The sequence below is a fragment of the Erinaceus europaeus genome, chromosome 12, assembly GCF_950295315.1.
Source record: "Erinaceus europaeus chromosome 12, mEriEur2.1, whole genome shotgun sequence".
Taxonomy (NCBI): domain Eukaryota; kingdom Metazoa; phylum Chordata; class Mammalia; order Eulipotyphla; family Erinaceidae; genus Erinaceus; species Erinaceus europaeus.
This window is the reverse complement of record NC_080173.1, coordinates 96,105,580-96,128,787: the sequence shown is the minus strand read 5'-3', so window position 1 is coordinate 96,128,787 and position 23,208 is coordinate 96,105,580. Positions and strand designations below refer to the sequence as shown.

At 40.4% G+C, this 23,208-nt stretch overlaps 1 protein-coding gene across 7 annotated transcripts in view; it reads left to right on the top strand.

Moving 5' to 3' along the window:
- Window positions 1-23,208, top strand: part of DOCK3 (dedicator of cytokinesis 3) — a 321,851-nt gene that overhangs the window by 56,071 nt on the left and 242,572 nt on the right. For 6 of the 7 annotated variants that reach the window (XM_060204601.1, XM_060204600.1, XM_060204599.1 and 3 more), the window contains exons 4-5: window positions 6,361-6,416; window positions 17,167-17,263. In XM_060204601.1, coding sequence (XP_060060584.1) covers window positions 6,361-6,416; window positions 17,167-17,263 — 153 coding nt within the window. Of the gene's footprint in view, window positions 1-6,360; window positions 6,417-17,166; window positions 17,264-23,208 lie in introns of those variants that run through there. The other variant, XM_060204602.1, reaches the window with a different exon arrangement.

The window sequence follows — 23,208 nt, the reverse complement described above, 5'->3', positions numbered from 1 at the left end:
CTCATTATTGGTACTGCTGGTAATTCTTACTGGCAGGGGGATAGCTTACTCATTATGTTTGATAGCACGTTACCTTGATTCAGTACATGTCAGTAATATCCCTTTCCCACACCTGAGGTGTTTTCCCTCCTTACACTGGGGCCTTGTTCTTCTATTGTGGACTCTTCCCCTTCCTTCAATATCAGATGGAGAGGGAGGCAGAGAGGTAGAGAAACAAGAGGGGAGAGAGACACAGAGGAGAAAGGAGACCATAGCACCGTTTCGCTGCTCTTGAAGCTTCCTGCGCGTGGAGCTCCCACATGGTGCTGGGGTAAGTGCTTTACTCAGCTGGCGGTCTTCGTCCCTTGCTCCTGAGTTTTGATAATGAAAAACGTTTCCAGGGGTTGGGAGATCAGAAAGCTTAACTATGTTATAGTAAAAGAAGTTTATTTATTTATTTTTATTTTATTTTTTTTCCCTCCAGGGTTATTGCTGGACTCGGTGCCTGCACCATGAATCCACCGCTCCTGGAGGCCATTTCCCCCCCTTTTTGTTGCCCTTGTTGTTGCAGCCTCGTTGCGGTTATTATTGCCATTGTTGACGTTGCTTTGTTGTTGGATAGGACAGAGAGAAATGGAGAGAGGAGGGGAAGACAGAGAGGGGGAGAGAAAGATAGACACCTGCAGACCTGCTTCACCGCCCGTGAAGCGACTCCCCTGCAGGTGGGGAGCCGGGGGCTCGAACTGGGATCCTTACGCCGGTCCCTGCGCTTTGCGCCACGTGCCCTTAACCCACTGCGCCACCGCCCGACTCCCGGAAATTTATTTTTTTATAATTGATATTTATAATCTTTTCCATCTCAACCTGATTCCAGTATTAGTGTTTGACTAAAATTCTTATGTCAATTATTAAAGTCTTAAATGTACATTGTATAGCTTGAAAATCTTATATGAGATATACATGATAATACTTGTAAAATATCTGTGAATTTTTTACAGATATTTTATAGTGAAATCTTCCAAAATGTAGAGGCTTAAGCTAAGCACCATTTTCATTGCTCGTGATACTGCATGGGTCTTGACTGGGGTCATCTGAACAGTTCTTCTAGTATATGTGCTGTCACCTATGACTAAGTCATCTGGAGACTAAGCTAACTGAAATGTTCAGAAAAAGTTACTTAACCTGTCTAACATCTTGGCAGGGATGGCTGGAAGGTCTTGAGACTACGGACTTTTCCATGTAGTCTCAAAAGTTATTCTTTTTCTGCCTGGCCTCTATAGTAGGGTTATCGGTCCTATTTTGGAGTTAAGGAAAAATTCCCAGAATCTCATTTCTATTTCTAAATTGTTCTGCCAACAAAGATAGTTAGATTATGGAGATATAATTTTATGCTTAATTCTAGCTATTATTTGACAAACTAGTGGAAACAAGGAAACTAAATAATACTAACCTAAAATATCAAAGTTCATTTTGTCTGTTAAGATTGGTTTAATTGCTTTGGAGTAATATGGTACTTCTAACATGGTATACTTTGGTAATGCCAAGATCACTGCAGAATTTTAGATAATTGTAGCATTAATAACACCTAATTATATACTTTCCCCCCTACTAGGGTTAACAGGGACTCAGTACCTGTATGGGTCCACCACATCTGGTGGCCCTTTTTGAATCTTTTCTTATGTTTGATAGATGTGAGAGACAGATGGGGGGGGGGAGGGCAGAGAGGGGAGCTACCACCTGGCCCCGATCCCTCTTAATAGTTTCGACATACATCTTTAAACTTAAAAATTTAACAGATAAAAGTATAGTATTGCAAACTGACTATCATCCAGTGGCAGTGTTATTTTGTGTATTTGGTGTTGTTTATAAAAGATAATCAGTTGGTGGTCCTCACACTTGCAATGATCGCAGGAAGATGAGACAGTTGTACCCATGTGTGAACAACTATATTGCAAGCCATTAACTTCACAATCAAATCATTAAAAACACACACACACACACACACACACACACACACACACACACACACACACACCTCTTTTTAAATGCACTTTTTGAGCTGAAGAGAAAGCACAGACATAGTTATGCACAACCATATGCCAGAACTGAGCAGTGTTCTAGTGTTAATATGTGCTTCTCTCTCCCTCCCCTCCCCATATGAAAATAAACACATTCTTATTTGCCACCATGATTTTTTTCTGGGGCTTGGTGCCTGCACAGCCATGCTACAGCTCTCTAGTGGCCCCCTTTTCCTTTTTTATTTCTTTTGCTGATCGAGACAGAAATGAGGGGAGAAGAAGGGCAGATAAAACATCTGTAGCATTGCTCCACATCTTATGAAGCTTTCTCCCTGCAGGTGGGGACCATGGAACAGAATGTTTTTAATGTTCGGTTGGGAATACAAGCAGTTTATGTGATAGACTGTCATGTCGGATGCACTATAGGTCCCAGGTTCAGTCCCCAGCACTAGTATAAGCCAGAGCGGAGTAGTGCCCTACTAGGCACTGCCTTAGTGTAGCCAGAGGACATGAAAACACTAATTCAAGGAGACATATACACTCTTAGATCCTTAGCTGCATTGTCACAATAGCAAAGAGCAGAATCAGCCTTAATGCCCAGTGACAGATGACTGATAAATAAGTTATGGATTATATATTCCATGGAATATTACTCTGCAATAAAAGATGATATATCCTTTGAGAACAAAAAGGCTGGAACTGGAGGTGATTATACTTAGTGAAATAGACAAAGAGGTTTGCTTTTATGTGGGATCTGGAGAATTAAAACTGCATAACCTTGCAGCAGACACCAGAAGTAGCCAAACTATCTTGAAGACTTTACGAGAAGTCTGGTGGCTACCATTGGGAGAGTGGCACACAGAGCTTTGGTGGTAGATGTGGTATGAACATTTACCCCTGCAGTCTTATAATCTTGTAACCCACTGTTGAATCAGCAGTACAATTTTAAATAAAAATATATTTCTCAAAAATTAATTTCTCTATATTTTTGTTTTAGTGATATAATCATGATGATAAGTAAAAGTTTCAGTGTTCTTTTTATTGCTGTTCATGACTCAAAAGAAAAATGACTAATTAAAGTACACAGTTACATATGATCTATGCTAATAATAAAATAAAACTTGAAATAACCCAAGTAAGTAATACACAAACCAGAGGTGAATACAGCATTAGAAATAGTAAATGGTAAAATACTTCTTTTTTTTCTCTTTTTTTTTTTCTGATCGTGACAGAGGCAGAAAGAGAAAGAGAGGGCTGAGGGGAGAGAATGAATGAGGAAGGGAGGGAGAAAGAAAGAAGGAGAGAAAGATATAGATAGATATCACACTACTGAAGTTTCCTTTAGTGTGGTGGGTGCCAGGGTTGAACATGGGTTGCACACATGTCAAAGCAGTGCACTATCCAAGTAAAACATTTCTTGCAGTGACCTGGGAAATAGCTCAGCTAGTAGAGTATGGGACATTCATGTCTAAGATTCTTGGTTCAGCCCCTGGCTTCCAATGTTACTGGAATATCCCTGACTTCTACTTCTCTCTTCCTCATATAAAATTATATGTCCCTTATGAAATAAATTAAAAAACCTTTAGAAATAATTTCTTTCTATAAAACAGTACTCTTTATTTTGGGGTGCTAGGGATTGAACTCAGGGCCCTATACATGTAAATTATGTGCTGAAACACAGTGACACATCCTTGGTGTCCCTGTAATATAATTTTCGTGTGTTTGAAACCGGAGATTTCACTAATCCTAGAGAGTGTGATTTCACTAATCCTAGAAAGTGTGATTTCACTAATCCTAGAAAGTGTGATTTCACTAATCCTAGAACTCTTTTTAATTCAGAGAGAGAGATTCAGAGACAGAGACAGAGAGGGGGAGGGACATAGGGAGAGAGAAAGAGAGAGAGAGAGAGAGAGAGAGAGAATACCTTCTATGTAGTACCAGGGTTTGAGCCTGGGCTGTGCATATGGTAAGGAGGCACCTTACCAAGTGAGCAGGCAATCTCACTGGCTCTTAAAACAGTTCTAAAAAAAAAAAATCCTAAAATATAATTGTTTTGTTCTCTGTGTGTATTTCATAGTGAAATTAACATTCAGAAAGAAAAACTGAGATGAAAATTTCCTGTCAGTAGTTACATATTTTTGTGACTACATTTTAGTTATATAATTTAAGAGAAGCATAACAAAAAGGAAATAAGTACCAGCAAATTTATGCTAAATGATTAAAGACTGATGGCTTCTTGTCTTGTATTTTTTTTTAAATCTTTACTTATTTGCTGGATAGAGACAGCCAGAAATTGGTAGGGAAGTGGGTGACAGAGAAGGAGAGAGACAGAGAAACACCTGCAGCCCTGTTTCACCACTTGTGAAGCTTTCCCCTTGCAGGTGGGGGCCAGGGGCTCGAACCTGGGTCTTTGTGCACTGTAACATGTGTGTTCAACCAGTTGTGCCACCACCTCGCCCCTTCTTGTTTTGTATTTTTAAAGATTGTTTTTTGATGATCTGTAAGAATTTGCACCCATGTGTCATAAACTGTCCTGTAAACCAGTTAATGGTTTATAATACAGTTGTTGACAAAGATCCAACCTCTCATGCCCCCCAATAAAATAAGCAATGAATGAATAAATAAAAGTTAAACCTTATTAGCAAAGAGATGGGACTTAAGAAACAAAACAAGATAAAATACAAGATGAAACATTAATAAAGTATTTTCTGAGGGCTGGGCAGTGGCGCACCTGGTTAAGCACACATAGTACTGTGCACCATACCCCACAGCCTGCTTCTGTCTTTCCCTAGGAGGGGTAGGGCTCTAGAGAGGAGATGGACTGGGACACACATTGGTGAGGTCATCTGCTCAGGGAGCTCAGGATGGATTCATAGTAGTGTCTGCAACTTGGTGACAACTTGGAAGGTTGACATCTCAGGCTTGATGTCTCTGGATGCAATTGGAAGCAAGAAGGCAGTGGTAGCATAAAGTGGCATGGTGGCATTGGTTGCATTGATTTAGTTGAGGTCAGTAGAGGCAGTATAATGGGGCAAGGGATCAAGAGGAGAAGCATCAAGAAATTCAAGTGGGGTCCAGGTGGTGGTTTACCTGCTTTTAAGTGCACACATTGTAGTGCACCAAAGACCCAGGTTCAAACCCCTGGTCCCCACCTGCAGGGGGAAGCTTCATAAGTGGTGAAGCAGGGCTGCAGGTGTCTCTCTGTCTCTCTCCCTCTTTATATCCTTCTTTCCTCTCAATTCCTCTCTGTCTCCATCAAATAATAAAAAAATTTAAAGTATTATATTAAAAAAAGAAAGAAAGAAATGCAAGCAAAGTCCCAGAGCTCCCAGGACTGGGAGAAATGTGGTTCCTTGTGTCCCTGGCTACTTTTTATTCTGTGCGTTTTATGACTTCTGGTCTAACATTCAGATCTTTAATCCACTTTTGTGTTGACTTTTGTACATGGAAATATATAATGATCCTGTTTCATTCATCTGTATAGAGCTATCTAGTTTCCCTAGTACTATTTGTTGCAAAGAATTTTTTTCTCTGTTTTAAAATTCTTGGTTCCTTTGTCAAAAATTAGATGTCCATATGTCTAAGAGTTTATTTCTGGGCATTCAGTTCTATTTTATTGAATAGAATCGTGTGTTTATTTTTAATTCTATGCCATGCAGTTTTCATTATTGAAATTCTGTACTTTAGTCTGACCTTTAGTCTATGTTGGCAGATTTGAAGTTTCCATAAGAGATGGGGGAAAGGAACTAGTTTGAGTAGGGGATGGAGTACCTTAAAGTGTAGGGTTACGGCACTTGGTGGGGTTAAACATATGCTAATATATATTCTGCGGTGGTATAAATTGTACTCCTAAGACAAAGAAACCCGTAGTCTTATAAAACATTTTCTCAATAATAATAATATAATTAAGTAGAAGAAGTATTTATATAAACCCCCAAGTTTTATTCTACCCATTGTAAATGTTATCCAACTCTGGGAATTATTTCTCCAGAGTTAGATATCTATGTAATCCTGATCAGATGCTACCATTTGTTGTGTAGATGATCGCTAAATTCTATACATATGTACGCATTCTGAAAATGATTGGATGGGACATTTCCAATTTCTAACCTAAAAACAATGGTTTGTGGCTACTTTAGGATATTTTGTCCTGAAGATAATGGGTATAAATGACAATATAATTCTTATCTAATATAGTTTGTGCAACTCTTCATTTCTGATTAATATGCAACCTAATTGCTACATTATGTGATCTTCTGTGTTGTTGATAGAACATGTACATGCTGAAACCTGACTGCTGTTTGAACATAAAATATTAATCACAGGTTTTCTTTTCTAATGGGAAATCTTCTATCTTTTACAGGGGATTTTTCCTGCAAATTACATTCACTTGAAAAAGGCAATTGTTAGTAATAGAGGGTGAGTAGTTTGTCTAAATTTACTTATACTTTTTGGAGTTGTGGAGAAAGATGTTTTTCTTTCGTTGGTTGGGGGCTAATAGGTGGCTCACCCAGTGGATAGCACTTACTAGCTTATGTGAGGACCCGGGTTCAAACCATGGCCTGTGTGAGGGGGGCATCTGTGGGGGAGGCTTCATGAACGGTGGGATGCTGCATTGTCTTATCTCTTTCTCTTTCATTTTCTCTATTTCTCTCTGTCTCTCATCATATGTTTTTATTTATAAACATCATATGTTTTATTTATAAAAACATATGTTTTTATTTATAAAAAGGGAACACTGACCAAAACCATAGGATAAGAGGGTTAACATGTTTTGACATACTTTTCTGAGTCCAAATAACCCGTTTTATTACTATTTTAATTTTACAACTTAACCATACTTAGGGATTTTAAAAATTATTTTTCATATTGATTTAACTTTAGTTTACAAATCATAAGACCTCATGCGTATATTTCACACTCATTTACATGGAGTGTGCGGCTCACTATATTTACCACCCAAGTTCCTGTGCCACTGCCCTTTTCTCTCTGATAACCACCATAGTTTTCATAGAGTCTAAGAGAAAGCTGGGCTACTTTTCTTTTTGCAAATTTGTTTGCTTAAGCTCTGTATGTTCCACACGAGTGAAAACATCCATACACTTACTTTATTGTTTGTAATGCTGATGACAAAATTGTTTTATGGTGCACTGTGGCTTTGTACTTGTGTCTGCTGGGCGCAGTGGACATAGAGAGAAGGAGAAACAGAGAGAAAGAGAGACACAGTTGCACCTGCTATGCATAGAGCTTCTACAGAAAATATATAGTCAAGAAAATCCAGCAGTGCAACCCCACCTGCTGGCTCAACTATAGAAACCACACTTACATGCTTACATCTAGACATACTCAGATGGCAGCTGTGACCAAAAAAAGATCAGATGTACACAGACTTAGAAAAAATGCCAGAGGCCAAATTCAGAAAAACTTATTTTGAAAGCAACCCAGGAAGTCCTATTAAACATCCAAACCACAAATCCAATAATTCAGAGACCACTCCACTAGAGAGTTACGGAACTTAAAAGAAAAACTCCAAACAGAATTTTCTGAAAAGTTAGGAATTATAAAAGAAAAACTCTGAACAGGCTTTAAAGACACCTTAAAAATATCTCTAGCTCAAGTAGCAGACCTAGGAGGTAGACTAAATCTTGTTGAGGAGAGACTATCAGTGCTAGAAGACACATCACTGCAATTTGTGGATTCAAAAAAGTTGGAAAGGGAAGGTTTAAAAATGAAGTAATCCTCTGTGAAATTGCAGATTGTTTTTAGAAAAAAACAAATATAAGAATTAGATACCCAAGGAAAAAGAGAGGAATAGAGAACGTACTTAAAAGAAATTACAGCAGAAAAACCTTCCACACCTGGGCAATATTCAAAACATAGACACCCAGGAAACTGAATGAATACCCAAATTCCTAAACCCAAAGTGGTTCACACCAAGACACATCATCGTAAAACTACCCAAAAGCAAAGACAATGAAAAAATATTACAGGCTGCTAGGGAAAGGAAGAAACTCGTGCATAGGTAGGAGTATCAAGCTTTCATCACAAACCCTTGAGGCAAAGAGAGTGTGGAATGACATATTTAAATTGTTCAAAGAACTTCCAGCTACAGATACAGTATCCTGCCAAGTTATTCTTCAGATATGAAGGAGAAACAACAATCTTCTGAAATATATAGAAGCTGAAGGAATTTTCCATCACTAATCCTGCTTTTCAAGAACTACTAAAAGGGTGAGGTGGAGGAGGGGGACTTTCAGAGGTGTAGCTATGGAATAATGGCAGATGCACTTTACTCTCCCCAGTCAACTAGAAAAAGCAGTGAGAATACCTAAAAACTCAACAAAATACGGCAGGGAAGAATTAGGCAGTATATCCTAAGGAGTCAAACACCCATCCAAAGAGATCCGTGTATACCTATATTCATAGCAGCACAATTTACAAAAGCCAAAACCTAGAAACAACCCAAGTGTCTAACAGCAGATGAGTAGCTAAGAAAGCTGTGGTAGATACACATAATGAAATACTACTCAGCTATTAAGAATGATGAAGACACTTTCTTCACCTCATCTTAGATGGATCTTGAAGGAATCATGTTGAGACAAGTCAGCAAGAGAAGGAGGAATATGGGATGATCTCATTCATGGGCAGAACCTGAGAAACAAGGACAGAAAGGGGAAACAAAGTAAAACCTGGACTGGTTTGGTGTGTTGCAAAGAAGCAAAGGGCTCTGGGGAAGGAGGGCAGGGAGTTGGGTGGGAGCTGCTTTGGTGTCGTGGTGCATGATGGTGGAAAGGATCTAAGTTGGGAGTGAGAGTATTATCTTTACGTATTGGACAGAGACAGCCAGACATTGAGAGGTAAGATAACAGAGAGAGACCAGAGGGGGGCAGGCGGTAGCTCACATAGTACAAAGCGCAAGGATCCTGGTTTGAGCCCCTGGTTCCCCACCTGCAGGGGGGGGGTCACTTCACAAACGGTGTCTATCTCTCTCCCTCTCTGTCTTCCCCATCCCTCTCAACCTCTCTCTGTACTATTAAAAAAAAAAAAAAGAAAAAAATGGCCATAGGAGCAGTGTATTCATAGTGCAGGCACTAAGCCCCAGCGATAGGCTTGGAGGCTATATATATATATATATATATATATATATATATATATATATATATATATATGGAGAGAGAGACAGAGAAAGAGAGGAAACACCAGAGAAACTCCTGCAGCCAGCACTGCTTCACCACTCTCGAAGCTTTCCCATTGCAGGTGGGAACTGGGGGCTTGAACCTGGTTCCTTGTGCATTATAGTATGTGTGTTCAACCAAGTGCCCCACCACCCGGCTCCTCATACAAAATAATTAAAATTTTTTCTTTTTTACTATTTTTTGGAGAGAGACAGAAACTGAGAGGGAAGAAGTAGAGAAGGAGAGAGAAAGGAGACACCTACAGTACTGTTTCCTGCTCCCCTAGGGAGCTGAGGGCTTGAGCCTGTGTGCTCAGCCAGCTGTGCCACCACCTGGCCCTCCACAAAATCATTTCTTTTTTTAAAAAAAAATATTGTTGTGATTTTTAATTTACTTTATTATTTATTACTGGATAGAGATAGAAATTAAGAGGGTAGAGGAGATGGAGAGGGAAAGAGACAGAGAGACACCTGCAGCTCTGCTTCACCACTCATGAAGCCTTCCCTCTGCAGGTGGGGACCAGGGGCTTGAACCTGGCTCCTTGTGCACTGTAATGCATGCACTTAACCAGGTGCGCCACCGCCTGGCCCCCACAAAATCATTTCTAACTGACCTCAAGGGAATACATTGACAGCAGCACAATAATAATAGGAGATTTCAATAAAAAGCACTGTTTCCTGGAGCTCCGCTTCCCCAGAGCCCCACCCTACTAGGAAAAGAGAGAGGCAGACTGGGAGTATGGACCGACCAGTCAACGCCCATGTTCAGTGGGGAAGCAATTACAGAAGCCAGACCTTCCACCTTCTGCAACCCACAATGACCCTGGGTCCATACTCCCAGAGGGATAGAGAATGCAAAAGCTATCAGGGGAGGGTATGGGATATGGAGATTGGGTGGTGGGAATTGTGTGGAGTTGTACCCCTCCTACCCTATGGTTTTGTTAATTTATCCTTTCTTAAATAAAAAATAAATTAAAAAAAAGCACTAAGGGCAAGAGACAGATCATTGGACAGAAATCAATAATAAAACAGATGAGATTATATCATTTGGAAAAAAATAGATGGGACTGGAAGTGATTGTGCTGAGTGAAATAAGTAAAGAGGTAAAGGACATCTACCCAATGATTTCTTTCGTATGTAGAAAACAGATGACTGAAGTAAATTAACTTGCAACAACAACAACAACAAAAAAACACCAAAAAAAAAAAAAACCCAACTGTCTCGGGAGTTGGGCAGTAGCACAGCAGGTTAAATGTAGGTGGCACAAAGCCCAAGGGCCGGCGTTAGGATCCTGGTTCAAGCCCCCGGCTCCCCACCTGCAGGGGAGTCGCTTCACAGGCGGTGAAGCAGGTCTGCAGGTGTCTGTCTTTCTCTCCCTCTCTCTGTCTTCCCCTCCTCTCTCCATTTCTCTCTGTCCTATCCAACAACGACAACAACAATAATAACTACAACAATAAAACAAGGGCAACAAAAGGGAATAAATAAAAAAATAAAAAGTTTAGAAAAAAACCCCAAAACAACTGTCTCTTGGACTTTGTGAAAACTATGATGGTTACCTGGTGACAGGAGGGGGTGGCACAAACTTTTGGTGAAATGTGTGGTGATTTACACACACTATGTATTATGGGTTTAGATTATTATGCCCTTTACATTTTATAACTTTGTAAAAAAATACTTTCAAATCACTAGTAAAAGTGGAAAAAAACCCTTTTATATTATTCAGCATACAAATTTGGCAATGTAGATAGTGTTCTGATATTCTTCCAGGATGATTCTTTCTAGCTACTGGAAAAAGCCACACAAACTAAAGTGATAATCTGATAATGCATACTTAGATAAATTTACTACTTTTATGACACACTGAGTTGTTAACAAGATACCTTGTCAGCTTTCTTTCCCTTCCCCCCCCCTTTTCATTTCTTAATGCTAATTTTGTAAAATACATTTTCCTTTGCTATTTCCAAGAGGATGATGTTTTCTTTGGCCAACAAAACAGTATATGGATTCCAATAACCTGAACATACCAGTTTATAAAATACTCTTAGAAAATGTTCATCATTACTAAATATTGGCATAGGCATTATAAAAATATTGTCAAGTAGTGTTCTATGTTGAATAATCTTTCAATAACTTTTTTCCTTTTGCTTGTGTTTATATCTTTAATTTGGGGAGACCATACCAGCTTTCTTTTACATTATTGTATTTGTGAAGCTCTTTTCCATCTGAGTGACCGCTTGTATACTGTTTCCTCTGCAGGTGGCTGCAAGTCTGGCCCCCTCCCTGTCCATGTCCCTCTCCCTCTCCCTCTTCACTAACTTTTTTCTTGTCATCACCTTTTTGTATGTTTTGGGATTCTTCACTTTGCTTTTTAAATTGACATTTATATTTATTAAACAGCCAATACTGGACGCAGAAATGTTTGAGGCTCTTAGTAACACATAACACATCTTTATTAAAAATCATTTTAAGGGGGTCGGGCGGTGGCGCAGTGGGTTAAGCGCATGTGGCGCAAAGCGCAGGGACCGGCGTAAGGATCCCGGTTCGAGCCCCCAGCTCCCCACCTGCAGGGGAGTCGCTTCACAGGCGGTGAAGCAGGTCTGCAGGTGTCTATCTTTCTCTCCCCTTTTCTGTCTTCCCCTCCTCTCTCCATTTCTCTCTGTCCTATCCAACAATGGATTGCGTCAACAAGGGCAATAATAATAACCACAACGAAGCTACAACAAGGGCAACAAAAGGGGGGAAAATGGCCTCCAGGAGCGGTGGATTCATGGTGCAGGCACCGAGCCCAGCAATAACCCTGGAGGGGGAAAAATAAATAAATAAATAAATAATCATTTTAAATAGAGCTGGAGAGATAGCATGGTGACCTCACATTAGACTTGAATGCAAGAGTTTCCAACTTCATTCCACAGTCTTACCAATGGCCAGAACTACCAGTGCTCTGGCAAAATAATAACAATAATATTTATAATAAAAGTACAATAAGTACAAATTAATATCTTAACAGAATTTTAGTGCTATGAAGCCAGAGCATCTAGTCTAAGATATGAGTTCAATTTTTTTCTTTTTTTTAATTTTTTTATTGTTGTAGTTATTATTGTTGTCGTAGTTGTTGGATAGGACAGAGAAAAATGGAGAGAGGAGGGGAAGACAGAGAGCGGGAGAGAAAGACAGACACCTGCAGACCTGCTTCACCGCCTGTGAAACGACTTCCCTGCAGGTGGGGAGCCGGGGCTCGAACCGGGATCCTTATGCCAGTCCTTGTGCTTTGTACCACCTGCGCTTAACCTGCTGTGCTACAGCCTGACTCCTGAGTTCAGTGTTTTTCAAGCAGTGCACACCATATAGCAGCTCCCCCACATGGCTCCATGAGATGTCTGTGTGAGTTCTCCTGCAAACAAGTTTTGTAACTATAGGTTTAGGGCTACCCTAAAGTTCTAAAAATGAAGGTATAAGGCCAAAAGGTAGAGTCGGTCAGTGCAAAGCTGAATCAGTACTATAGTTCATTTCTCTTAAATGTGTTGTAGCGCTCACCCTCTTAACTATTTGTCTTCTTCTATTTTTGTTGCTTTTTATTTTATTTTATTATTTTATTTTGTTTTTAAAAAAAAAAACAGGAGGTAACTAGGAGATAGCTGATGGGGTAGAGTGTTAGCCTTACCGCATGAAAAGCACATTTGGTGTTGGGAAAAACACCTCCCACATCCAAAATTTAGGAGAGAACCAAGGACAACTTTGTGGTAGTGCTGGGGTGTCTCTTAGGCTTCCCCCATCTCTCTTTTGCCTCCACAGTTATCACTGGGTCTTGGTGCCAGCACTATGAATCCACTGCTTCTAGGGACCATTGTTTTTACATTTTGTTGGATAGGACAGAGAAATTGAGAAGGGAGGGGAAGATAGAAAGATAGACTGCTATAGACTTACTTCACTGATTGTAAAGTGACCCACTCCTGGAGGTGGGGACCCAGGGGTTGGAACCAGAATCATCGCGTGGGTCCTTTGCTTCATACTATGTGTGCTTAACCTGGTGTGCCACTGCCCACCCCCCCTTCTTTAAATAAATAAAAGGTATGTGTGTTCTCCTTTGAGTGTGTAAATAATTCCACTATCTCCCTTCTTTCAAATCTTTTCTGTTTTAGGATTATTCAGCTCTAGTCTTTCTGGATATAATTGACAATATGGGCAAGTGAGAAAGAAAAGATAATAGAACAAAACTTTTAGTTTTGTTGACTAACCTTTAAAAATTTTTTTTAAACTTTATTTTATTTGATAGAACGGAGAGAAATTGAGAGAGCAGGGGGAAATAGGGTGAGAGAGAGACAACTGCAGCACTGCTCCACCACTCGTTAAGATTTCCTCCTGCAGGTGGGGACTGGGGGCTTGAAACTGGGTCCTTATGCATGGTAATACGTGCACTTAAGCAGGTGCTCCAACCACCCAGCCCCCTGGTGAATGACTTTTTAAGTCACCCCCCCCAAAAAAAAAAAAACAACAACATCCATCGCAAGTTCGTTGTATTTGGGTTTAAATAAAAGTAATATATTAGGGAAAGTTGTTTAGACTACAAACTGGTATGCTTGGAGTCTCAGTTTCACTATAATTGTTTGAAACTAACATGGCAAAATAAAAGCTGAGAGGGCAGGGGTAGATAGCATAATGGTTATGTAAAGAGACTCTCATGCCTGAGGCTCCAGAAGTCCCAGGTTCCATCTCCCACCCCAACCTAAACCAGAGCTGAGGTGCTCTGGTAGGAAAATTAAAAAAAAATTTTTTTTAAATGCTGAGGGCACCAGATTTCAAAAAAGTACCAGACCATGTTAGACATAAGCATTCAGTAACTCGGTCCCTTTCTTTGAAGAGTTTTCTTACTAACTGTTCAGTTTTTGTAAAATCACACCTACAAAATAAGTAAGCAAGCACTCTTTTAATGTTTCAGAAGAAAAATGCTAATAATTCTCACATTTTCTTATTTCACACCAGAAATTAACGTTAAAATATAGTACACACATCACAATTCTATAAGAAGACTCTCAATACTTCTTCCTTCCCAAGAATTTTTAAATTGCTTTTTAAGTTCATAAACTTTAAAAAATGTTGATAAGTTAAGCAGACTCAATTTTTTTTGATACCAAATATATAACACATGAACCTTCACCAATGAAAGCAAGAAAGATTTCAAAGATCAACTCTAGTAAGTTACTTGGTAGAATAAAGAAGTGCAGAGCAGCTGCTGGGCTTCTCCCCTCAGATTGTATGGCCCTGTTACTGTTTGCACATCAGGTCTGTTTGCTTCATTTTCTTAAGTCAGGAGTCTTGGGTTTGTCTTCTGGAAGACAGGGAACTAACTACTAGCTAGGGAAACGAGCAGTGGGAGACTATGACAAGGTTGGGAAACAGCACACCCTCCTGGCTGGAATAATTCAGGTTTGCACTCTGGCTCCTCTTGGAGTATACAAAACACCCACACTGTATGGTAACTTTCTCTGAAGATTTCCAGAAGCTTGATTTTCCCCAGCAGAACCCCTGAGCTTCACTTCTGTTTCAGAGATTTCACTAATCTTAAGTCACGTCCCCCAGTAAAATTCTTTTATTGGAGAATTTTCTTTTTGTATTTCTTGTTACTTGCATCTGCTGATGGTGATGATTTGTGTGATTACCTCTCCAGAACAAACATTCTGTGTAGATCTGAATGTTGTTTATTTTTGTCTGCTGATTAATCTTTGGCATTAGCGTAGGAAATGACATCATAGCAGATGCTACTTATGAGGTGGGTACAGAGAAACCAGAATCTCTTTTTTTTTTCCAGGGAAGAACTTTTCTACCAGATTAGTACTTCTTGACTATATTAGTATCTAAGAAAATGCAGCTTATAAAACTTTTGAAAACCCAGGGGACCAGGAGCTAACTTACCTGGTAGAGTGTGAGCTCCTGACTACCACATGGGAAAATACAGGTAGTGAAGCAGTGCTGTGCTCTCTTGTCCTCTCTGTCTCTCTTGTTCTCTTGTTCTGTCTCTCTCTCTTTCTCTCTGTCCCTCCCTCCTTCTCTCCCTTTCTCCCTCCCTCCCTCCCTCCCTTCCTCTCTCCCTCTCTCTCTTTCTGTACTACAATGAATTTTCCATGAGCAAATGAAACATATAGAAATGTAGTCCCAACTATAACTTTGGTGATAAACAACAGAAAAATAATTCTCAGAACCCATTAATGACCTTGCAAAGAAGGTAACCATGATGTCTCTGAGACTTTGTAAAGACTGTGGTAGCTATGAGAGGAGGGGGTGAAGAGGGCAGGAACTTTGGTGACAGGTACAGTGAGTTGTACATAAGCTTGTGTAAGTGTGAAAACTCTAAACCCTGACTTCCCTGGGCAGATAAAGTATCCTGGAACCCTACCTCCCCAGAGTTCTACCCCGCTAGGGAAAGATAGAAACAAGCTTGGGTATGCATCGACCTGTCAATGTCCATGTCCAGTGGAGAAGCAGTTATAAAAGCCAGACCTTCCACCTTCTGCACCCCATAAAGATCTTTGGTCCATACTCCCAGAAGGATAAAGAACAGGGAAACTTCCAGTGGAGGGGAGAGGATATGGAACTCTGGTAGTGGGAATTGTATCCCTCTTATCCCATAATCTTGTCAATCATATTAAATCACTAATTAAGAAAAACTACTAGTCTGGGAGATGGTGCAGTAGATAAAGCACTGGACTCTCAAGCATAAGGTTCTGAATTCAGTCCCTAGCAGCACATGTACCAGAGTGATATCTGGTTCTTTCTTTCTCCTCCCATCTTTCTCATTCATAAATAAATAAAATAAAAAAATAATAAACCATGAAATCTTATAATTTTGTAAAACAGTGTTAAATGAATAATAAAATTTACAAATAAAAAATTATCTTTCAAAGGAAAAAGTCTCTTAAAGATAATATTTATAAAAATAAACTTGAATATTTAGATAATATGCAACAAATATTTTATATTAACTCTCTGCAGGTATATTATTGCAATATATCACTGCAAAAGGATTTTTTTATTTGTGATTTAATAATGATCGACAAGGTTGTGGGATAAGAGGGGTACAATTCCACACAATCCCCATCACCAGAGTTCCTCAACCATCTCCTCTAGTGGAAGCTTTTCTGTTCTTTTTCCCTCTGGGAATATGAACCCAGGATCATTATGGGGTGCAGAAAGTGGAAGGTTTGGCTTCTGTAATTGTTTTTCTGCTGGTGATGGGCATTGACAGGTTGATCCATACCCCAGCCTGTTCCTGTCTTTGCCTAGTGGGGCAGGTAAGGTTTCAGGACTCATTGATAAGGTCATCTACCCATGGAAGTCAGGTTGGCATCTTGGTAGCATCTGCAACTTGGTGACTTAAAAGTCTTAAAATATAAAGCAGGACCATTATTTTTTAGTAAGCATGAACATAAAGGTAAGAATAGAGCAGATGACATTTGGGGTCTTCATATTGGAAGAAGCTAGGAAGTTTATTTTTGGTATACTCCAAAGATTCCCTGACTTTACCAATATTTTCCTGGGCCCGATGGTTGACTTGCAAGTGGGCTTGAAAGTATTGTCTGGGTAGATGGTGTCAGAGTTGGAAATAGGACTAGAAAGCTGGATCAGCGCAAAGAGTAGCTCCCAAATCTGGGAAAAGTATATAAATACTGTTAACTGTAGACCGCATCGATGACCTAGGGCCCATGTCTATCCATACTTAGCACATGAGCCTGTGCAACTTCTGCATTCCTGCCGGTCTGAACTCACCATCATAAACCCTCTTGTGGGCCTCTATAGGACCTTGCCCTCAATGTGGAACAACAGTGCTATAAAATGCCCCACTTTCCGAAGGAAGGCTGGGTCAACACACTTTGCAAAAAGATCTTTAATTACGTATACGTCTCTATATTAGCAAGAATTAAATTTGAGTTAAACAGATCGAAAAAGTAGGCAGTGTTTTGGTATTTTATCAAAGATAAACTGTTGTGGTTCTGGTTTCAGGCAGTATGAAACCGTGGTTCCACTGGAAGATTCAGTTGTGACTGAGGTCACAGTGACTCTACAAGAATGGGCCAGTCTGTGGAAACAACTCTATGTGGTAAGTAGTTGATAAGTATTTTCTTTGGTCATTAATGTTATTTTATGCCAAATAAAACAATCTGTGCCACATATACGATATTTCTGATTATTTGCACTTTTCAAATGTATATTCCTAAATTTAACTAAAGAATAAAGACTTTCATTTAACCTGAAGAGAGCACATTGTACATATGCTTTCAGTCCCCCACCTTGCCCCAGTCAGAAGAATAAAGTCTCATGCTTTTCATTGTCTCACTCATCGTTGTGTCCCCAGAACCTTTCCCAAGACAGGTGTTTATTCAAGGAGTGAACAAATTTGAGAGTTACTTTTACCATTTTAAAAACTGTCTTCTGCAGTCAGTTCACCTGATATAGCACATACTTTACCAAAATCTCTTTCTTTTTTTAAATTAATTAATTTATTTTCCCTTTTTTTGCCCTTGTTCTTTTTCATTGTTGTTGTAGTTATTGTTGTTATTAATGATGTTGTCATTGTTGTATAGGACAGAGAGAAATGGAGAGAGGAGGGGAAGACAGACAGGGGGAGAGAAAGATAGACACCTGCAGACCTGCTTCACCGCCTGTGAAGCGACTCCCCTGCAGGTGGGGAGCCGGGGACTCGAACCGGGATCCTCACGCCGGTCCCTGCGCTTTGTGCCACGTGCGCTTAACCTGCTGTGCTACTGCCCAGCTCCCCAAAACCTCTTCCTAAAAAAAGTTTACTGGGACTAGTGGAATTCTGTAGTCATGGAGCTTCAGTGATAACTCTTGTGGTAGTAAAGACATAGCTAAACAAATATAAAATTACCAAGGGGCCAGGTGGTGGTGCACCTGGTTGAGTGCACACGTTACAATGTGCAAGGACCCAGGTTCAAGCCCCCGGTCCCTACCTGCAGGGGGAAAGCTTCACAAGTGGTGAAGCAGGGCTGTAGGTGTCTCTCTGTCTCTCACTCTCTCTGTCCCTCCCTTCCCTCTTGATTTCTGACTATCTCTACCCAATAAATAAATAAAGATAATAAAAAATTAAAAAAAAATATATATATATAATTACCTTCTAGGTTTGTTTTTTTTTTTTTTTGGTTAAACACCAAGGAAATGGATCCACAGTTTCTCAGTGCTACTAAGCTTAAATAATATGTCATGCCTGACACCTTTTGCTTGGCTAACAGTTAATTAAAGTATTAATAAAACAACCCAGTTCATATCTTCTGGAAACTCAGCAGAGTGCTTGGATATACAAATTTCAGACTAAAGGCACAAGATTTGGGTTCTGGATAAGAAGGAATAAGTATATTCTATTTTGTCTTTTCTACTAAAAGCAAAACCCTGTACAAAACTCATAAATAGACCCAGAATTTCTGCAAGGGAAAAGAAGTAGCTTAAGTAATGGCCTATCTATATATGTGTGGACTCCGTGGATTTCCTGGTTGTTACTTTCTTGCCTCCCATTTGTCTTGGCCTGGACTCTGGAGTAGCCGCAACTGGGAAATGCTAGTGGATAAAGACAAAAAAACAACTCCAAGAATACCTGTTACCTCTAACCAGAGGATGGCCCTATAAGGGAGACACAGTTAACTAACTATTCCTGCCTATTTCCTAGGAGGACATCACAGTGAAAGTTTCCACCCCTTCCTACCCCTACAGCAAATGCAGCAGTGGAATCTATAGCTAAAGTTCTGTATACTTAGACACACTATTTTCTCTGCCTGCAGTAACATGGTATTTCTCTCCATAGTGAGGCCAGTAGGTAGGTGAACCCTGATCTCTGACCTTCCTTCACAGTATTAAAAAGATGTTTCTCCTTAATGAAATCGGTGAGGAATATTTAGAGTGCTACCCTTCCAGAAGTTGCAAAGCAGCATCTTTGCCTACAAAGACTGTAGGTGGTTGTACAAGGACCCAAGTCCTAGCCCTCTTCTCCCCACCTGCAGCCAGGACACTTCACGAGTAGTAAAGCAGGTCTGCAGGTCTTTCCCTCTCCCTGTCTAGCTCCTTATCCGTTCTCAATTTTTCTCTGTCTTATCAAATAAAAATAGAGGGGGAAAATGTCTGCCAGGAGCAGTGGATTCATAGTGTAGGGTATAGGTTCTGAGTCCCAGCAATTACCCTGGAGGCAGAAAAAAAGGTAGATGGAACTTTGGTTTTCACAACTACAGAATAAGTTGATCTGGAAGTTTTGTGACTTCCACCTATGCTTTTTAAAACATTTAAATTTGTTTTAATTTTATTTTTTTCATTGTTGATTTAGTAGTGGTTTACAAGATAAAAAGATTAAAGGACTATAGTTCCACATTGTACCCACTGCCAAAATTCTGTGCCTTCCCTCTCCAGAGATAACCACCATAGTTCTCAGAAAGTCTTAGACGGTTTGGTTGCTTTTTGATTTTATTTTATCTACAGGCTCATGTGTTTCACTTTTCTACATTCCATATGTGAGTGAAATTATTTGATAGTTGTCCTTCTCTTTCTGACTTCACTAACCACAATCACCTCCAGTTCCTTGGGACACAACAGTTTAACAGGAGATTTTTTTCACCAGAATCTATGATGATAAGGACTGCCCCAAACAATTTCAGCTATGAAAGAAGATTACTAGTGTTACTCCAAAACAGTGTATTCAGAAAAATATATTTCTGGAAAAAGACACCAACACATTTTCAGATGAGAGAAAATTAACAAAATTTCTTGCTAACAGGTTAGTTACAGAGTTATGATTATATCAGAATGATCAGAAGGTTCAAGACGGAGGACCCGTGTTTTTTTTTTAAATTTTTTATTTAAGAAAGGATTAATGAACAAAAACATAAGGTAGGAGGGGTACAACTCCACACAATTCCCACCACCCAATCTCCATAACCCACCCTCTCCCATGATAGCTTTCCCAATCTCCATAACCCACCCTCTCCCATGATAGCTTTCCCATTCTCTAGCCCTCTGGGAGCATGAACCCAGGGTCGTTGAGGGTTGCAGAAGGTAGAAGGTCTGGCTTCTGTAACTGCTTCCCCGCTGAACATGGGCGTTGACTGGTCGGTCCATACTCCCAGTCTGCCTCTCTCTTTCCCTAGTAGGGTGTGTCTCTGGGGAAGCTGAGCTCCAGGACACATTGGTGGGGTCTTCAATCCAGGGAAGCCTGGCCAGCATCCTGGTGGCATCTGGAACCTGGTGATTGAAAAGAGAGTTAACATACGAAGCCAAACAATTTGTTGAGCAATCATGGATCCCAAGCTTGGAATAGTGGACAGGAAGTGTTAGGGAGGTACTCACTGCAAACTCTAGTGTACTTCTGCTTTCAGATATATATTTTGCAGTAGTTTATGGATACGTGTGCACATAAGCTCTCTCTCACAGAAACTGGTGTATATCTAGGTTATGGGACTTTGTTAGAAAGTGAACTACCTGAGATGAAATGAGAGTGTACTATAAAAGGAAAGGTCTCACCCGAGTAATGAAGCTGAAGGGTTGTCATTCCACACGTGAAGTCTCTGGACACAGTCTGAGGTGAAGCATGTTGAGGTGGCAATCGTTGCGTTGGTTAGGTTGTGATCGGCGGATGCAATATTATTTGGTTTGGATTGGGAAATGAATACGGGAAAGTGGACCCTATCCAAGGGTTCCAGTACTGGGGGAAATAGGGGCTCTATAGTGGAGATGTGAGGTTCCTGCTGTCTTAGGGTTCAAAAAGACAATCGATAGTTAATGTTATCATCACATTATTTGTTAATTGAGTTAACTTAGAAAAGTCCTTTTGTTATGGTTTGCTGTACAGTATCCAGTATCTTGTATATAGCTGTTCTATTGGATGCTTCTAATCTACTTGGTCTAGGCTTTTGAGAGAGCCCGCATATCAAATACACAGCCTATGTATTTAAAAGATTCAGTTTGTGTTTTGAGAAACTTTGAGACATACAATTGATTTTCCCCCTCTCATATTAATTAACTACTGATTTATATGTCTACATTTTGCTAGGAGTGTACATAAACACCATTCCCACCACCAAAGGACTGTGACCCATCCCTCCCGCCCACTCCCACCCCCCACTGGCCCAGGAAGCTGCATGTCTACCCCTCACCACTGGGTTTTTACTTTGGTGCAGAACCCGTGTTTGCCTCCGTTTGCATTAACAGCAAAGCTGTGAGAGTGTATGGGACAGTCTGCATGGAAACAGACCTGAAACCCAGATAGGCAAGCTTCCACAGCCGGGGACAAAAGGTTAGCATTCAGGTGGTGGCGGTTGAGAACACAGAGAGACAGTCCTCCCTAAGAAAGAAACCCTATTCCTTGAAATGAACTGTTGTAGGGAGAGAGCTCTAAGAGTGAAACTTTACTCTGGGGAGCAGAAGGACAGTTTGACTAAACTGTTACTATGGTATACTTACGACATTGTAATGGGAGGCAAGGAACTATATGCTGTTAGCCAGTAGGAAACTGCAGCAACAGCTTCCTAATGTTTGCAGCCTTGAAGAAAACAGAATTGGTGGATACTGTAATTCATTTTCTTTAGTAATAGACTTTGGGAACAGATTCTGGGAGAAGAGCCCAACTGGCCTCTAACTAGCAGCAGATTTAGCTGGGGATTCAGAAACATATCAAAAGTGCTAATACAAACAAACCTGATCCTCCCAGAATGTATCTGTCTGATTGTTAGCAAGCAATTCGCACCGTTATAGTCAGCAAGTACTCTGAAAACCTCCCCAAACATAGCCAGCTAACAAAGGAGCCCCATTTCTCTGCCTTGCTCACCTGCTAATCCAGAGTCTGTCAGTGCCTGTTGCCTACCACTCAGTGTGTGCACTGCCAACATACGGGTCACAGCTTCATTTTAGACACGAACAACTTAAAGGCTATTGGACACTTGCAAACTTTAGCCCTTGGCTGCTCCCCAAGTGACCCAACCTCAGTTCAATAGCCTTTCCTGGGCACTTAAGACTCCTTAGGCCCAGTCCAGCACAGACCACTATGCCAGGTCCCCATAATGAGTAGAGATATATATAGCCCAGGTTGATGGATCAAGACAGCATCATAAAGAAAACTCCATCTACATGCAGTGCCTTCAGAAACTCTCACCAGAACACAGTCTATATGGCCAGGAAGAAGCCTGTTTCTCTGAACATGGTTGGACACATGGATAAAGTGTAGAAGACGGGAGAGATAGGTCATTTTAGGGATGAAACTAAGGCACTTCCTAGCCACTATTTTTCAAGCTGTATGGCAGCACCATTGTTCACACTGTACCAGAATGATGGGGCAAAGGTGAAACTGCTTTCTATAAACCTCAAGGAATTTCTCAAGGGAGCCAAAGTGCTGAACTGACCACCTTTGTATCAGGAAAGGAAAAAAGAAGGAGAGGGAGAGGGAGAGGGAGAGGGAGAGGGAGAGAAAGAGAGAGAGAGAGAGGCGAGAAAGGAAAGAGAAAAAAAGAAAGGAAGGGAGAAAGAAAGAAAGCTGCACGTGACCCAGTTGGGAATTTGAGACTTCACTATGTTGAGCACATCTGGCATTCTCTGTGTGGCCTGTGAAATCCAGTGGTCTGGCCCTACCAAGATATTTGCAAGCAGGACTCTGAAGTTCAATAAATCTAGGAGCTTTTTTCATAGCAACATTAAGTGTTAATTTTTAAATTGATAAGTTTGTATGATCCATAAATGGTGTTGTAAATATCAAAGTGATTCTTGAATAGAAAAACATTTCCCGTCCCTGATGTAGACTCAGTGAGGCAGAGGAGAGAATATCAAGATTAGAAGGGGACTTTTGGGGGGTGGGCACTGGTGCACGTGGCTGAGTGCACATGTTACAATGTGCAAGGACCCAGGTTCAAGCCCCCAGTCCCCACCTGCAGGGAGAAGCTTCACAAGCAGTGAAGCAGAACTGCAGGTATCTGTCTCTCTCCATCTCCATCTCCTCCTCCCCTCTCAATTTCTCTGCCTCTGTTCAATAAATAATGAAATAAAAATATTTTTAAAAAA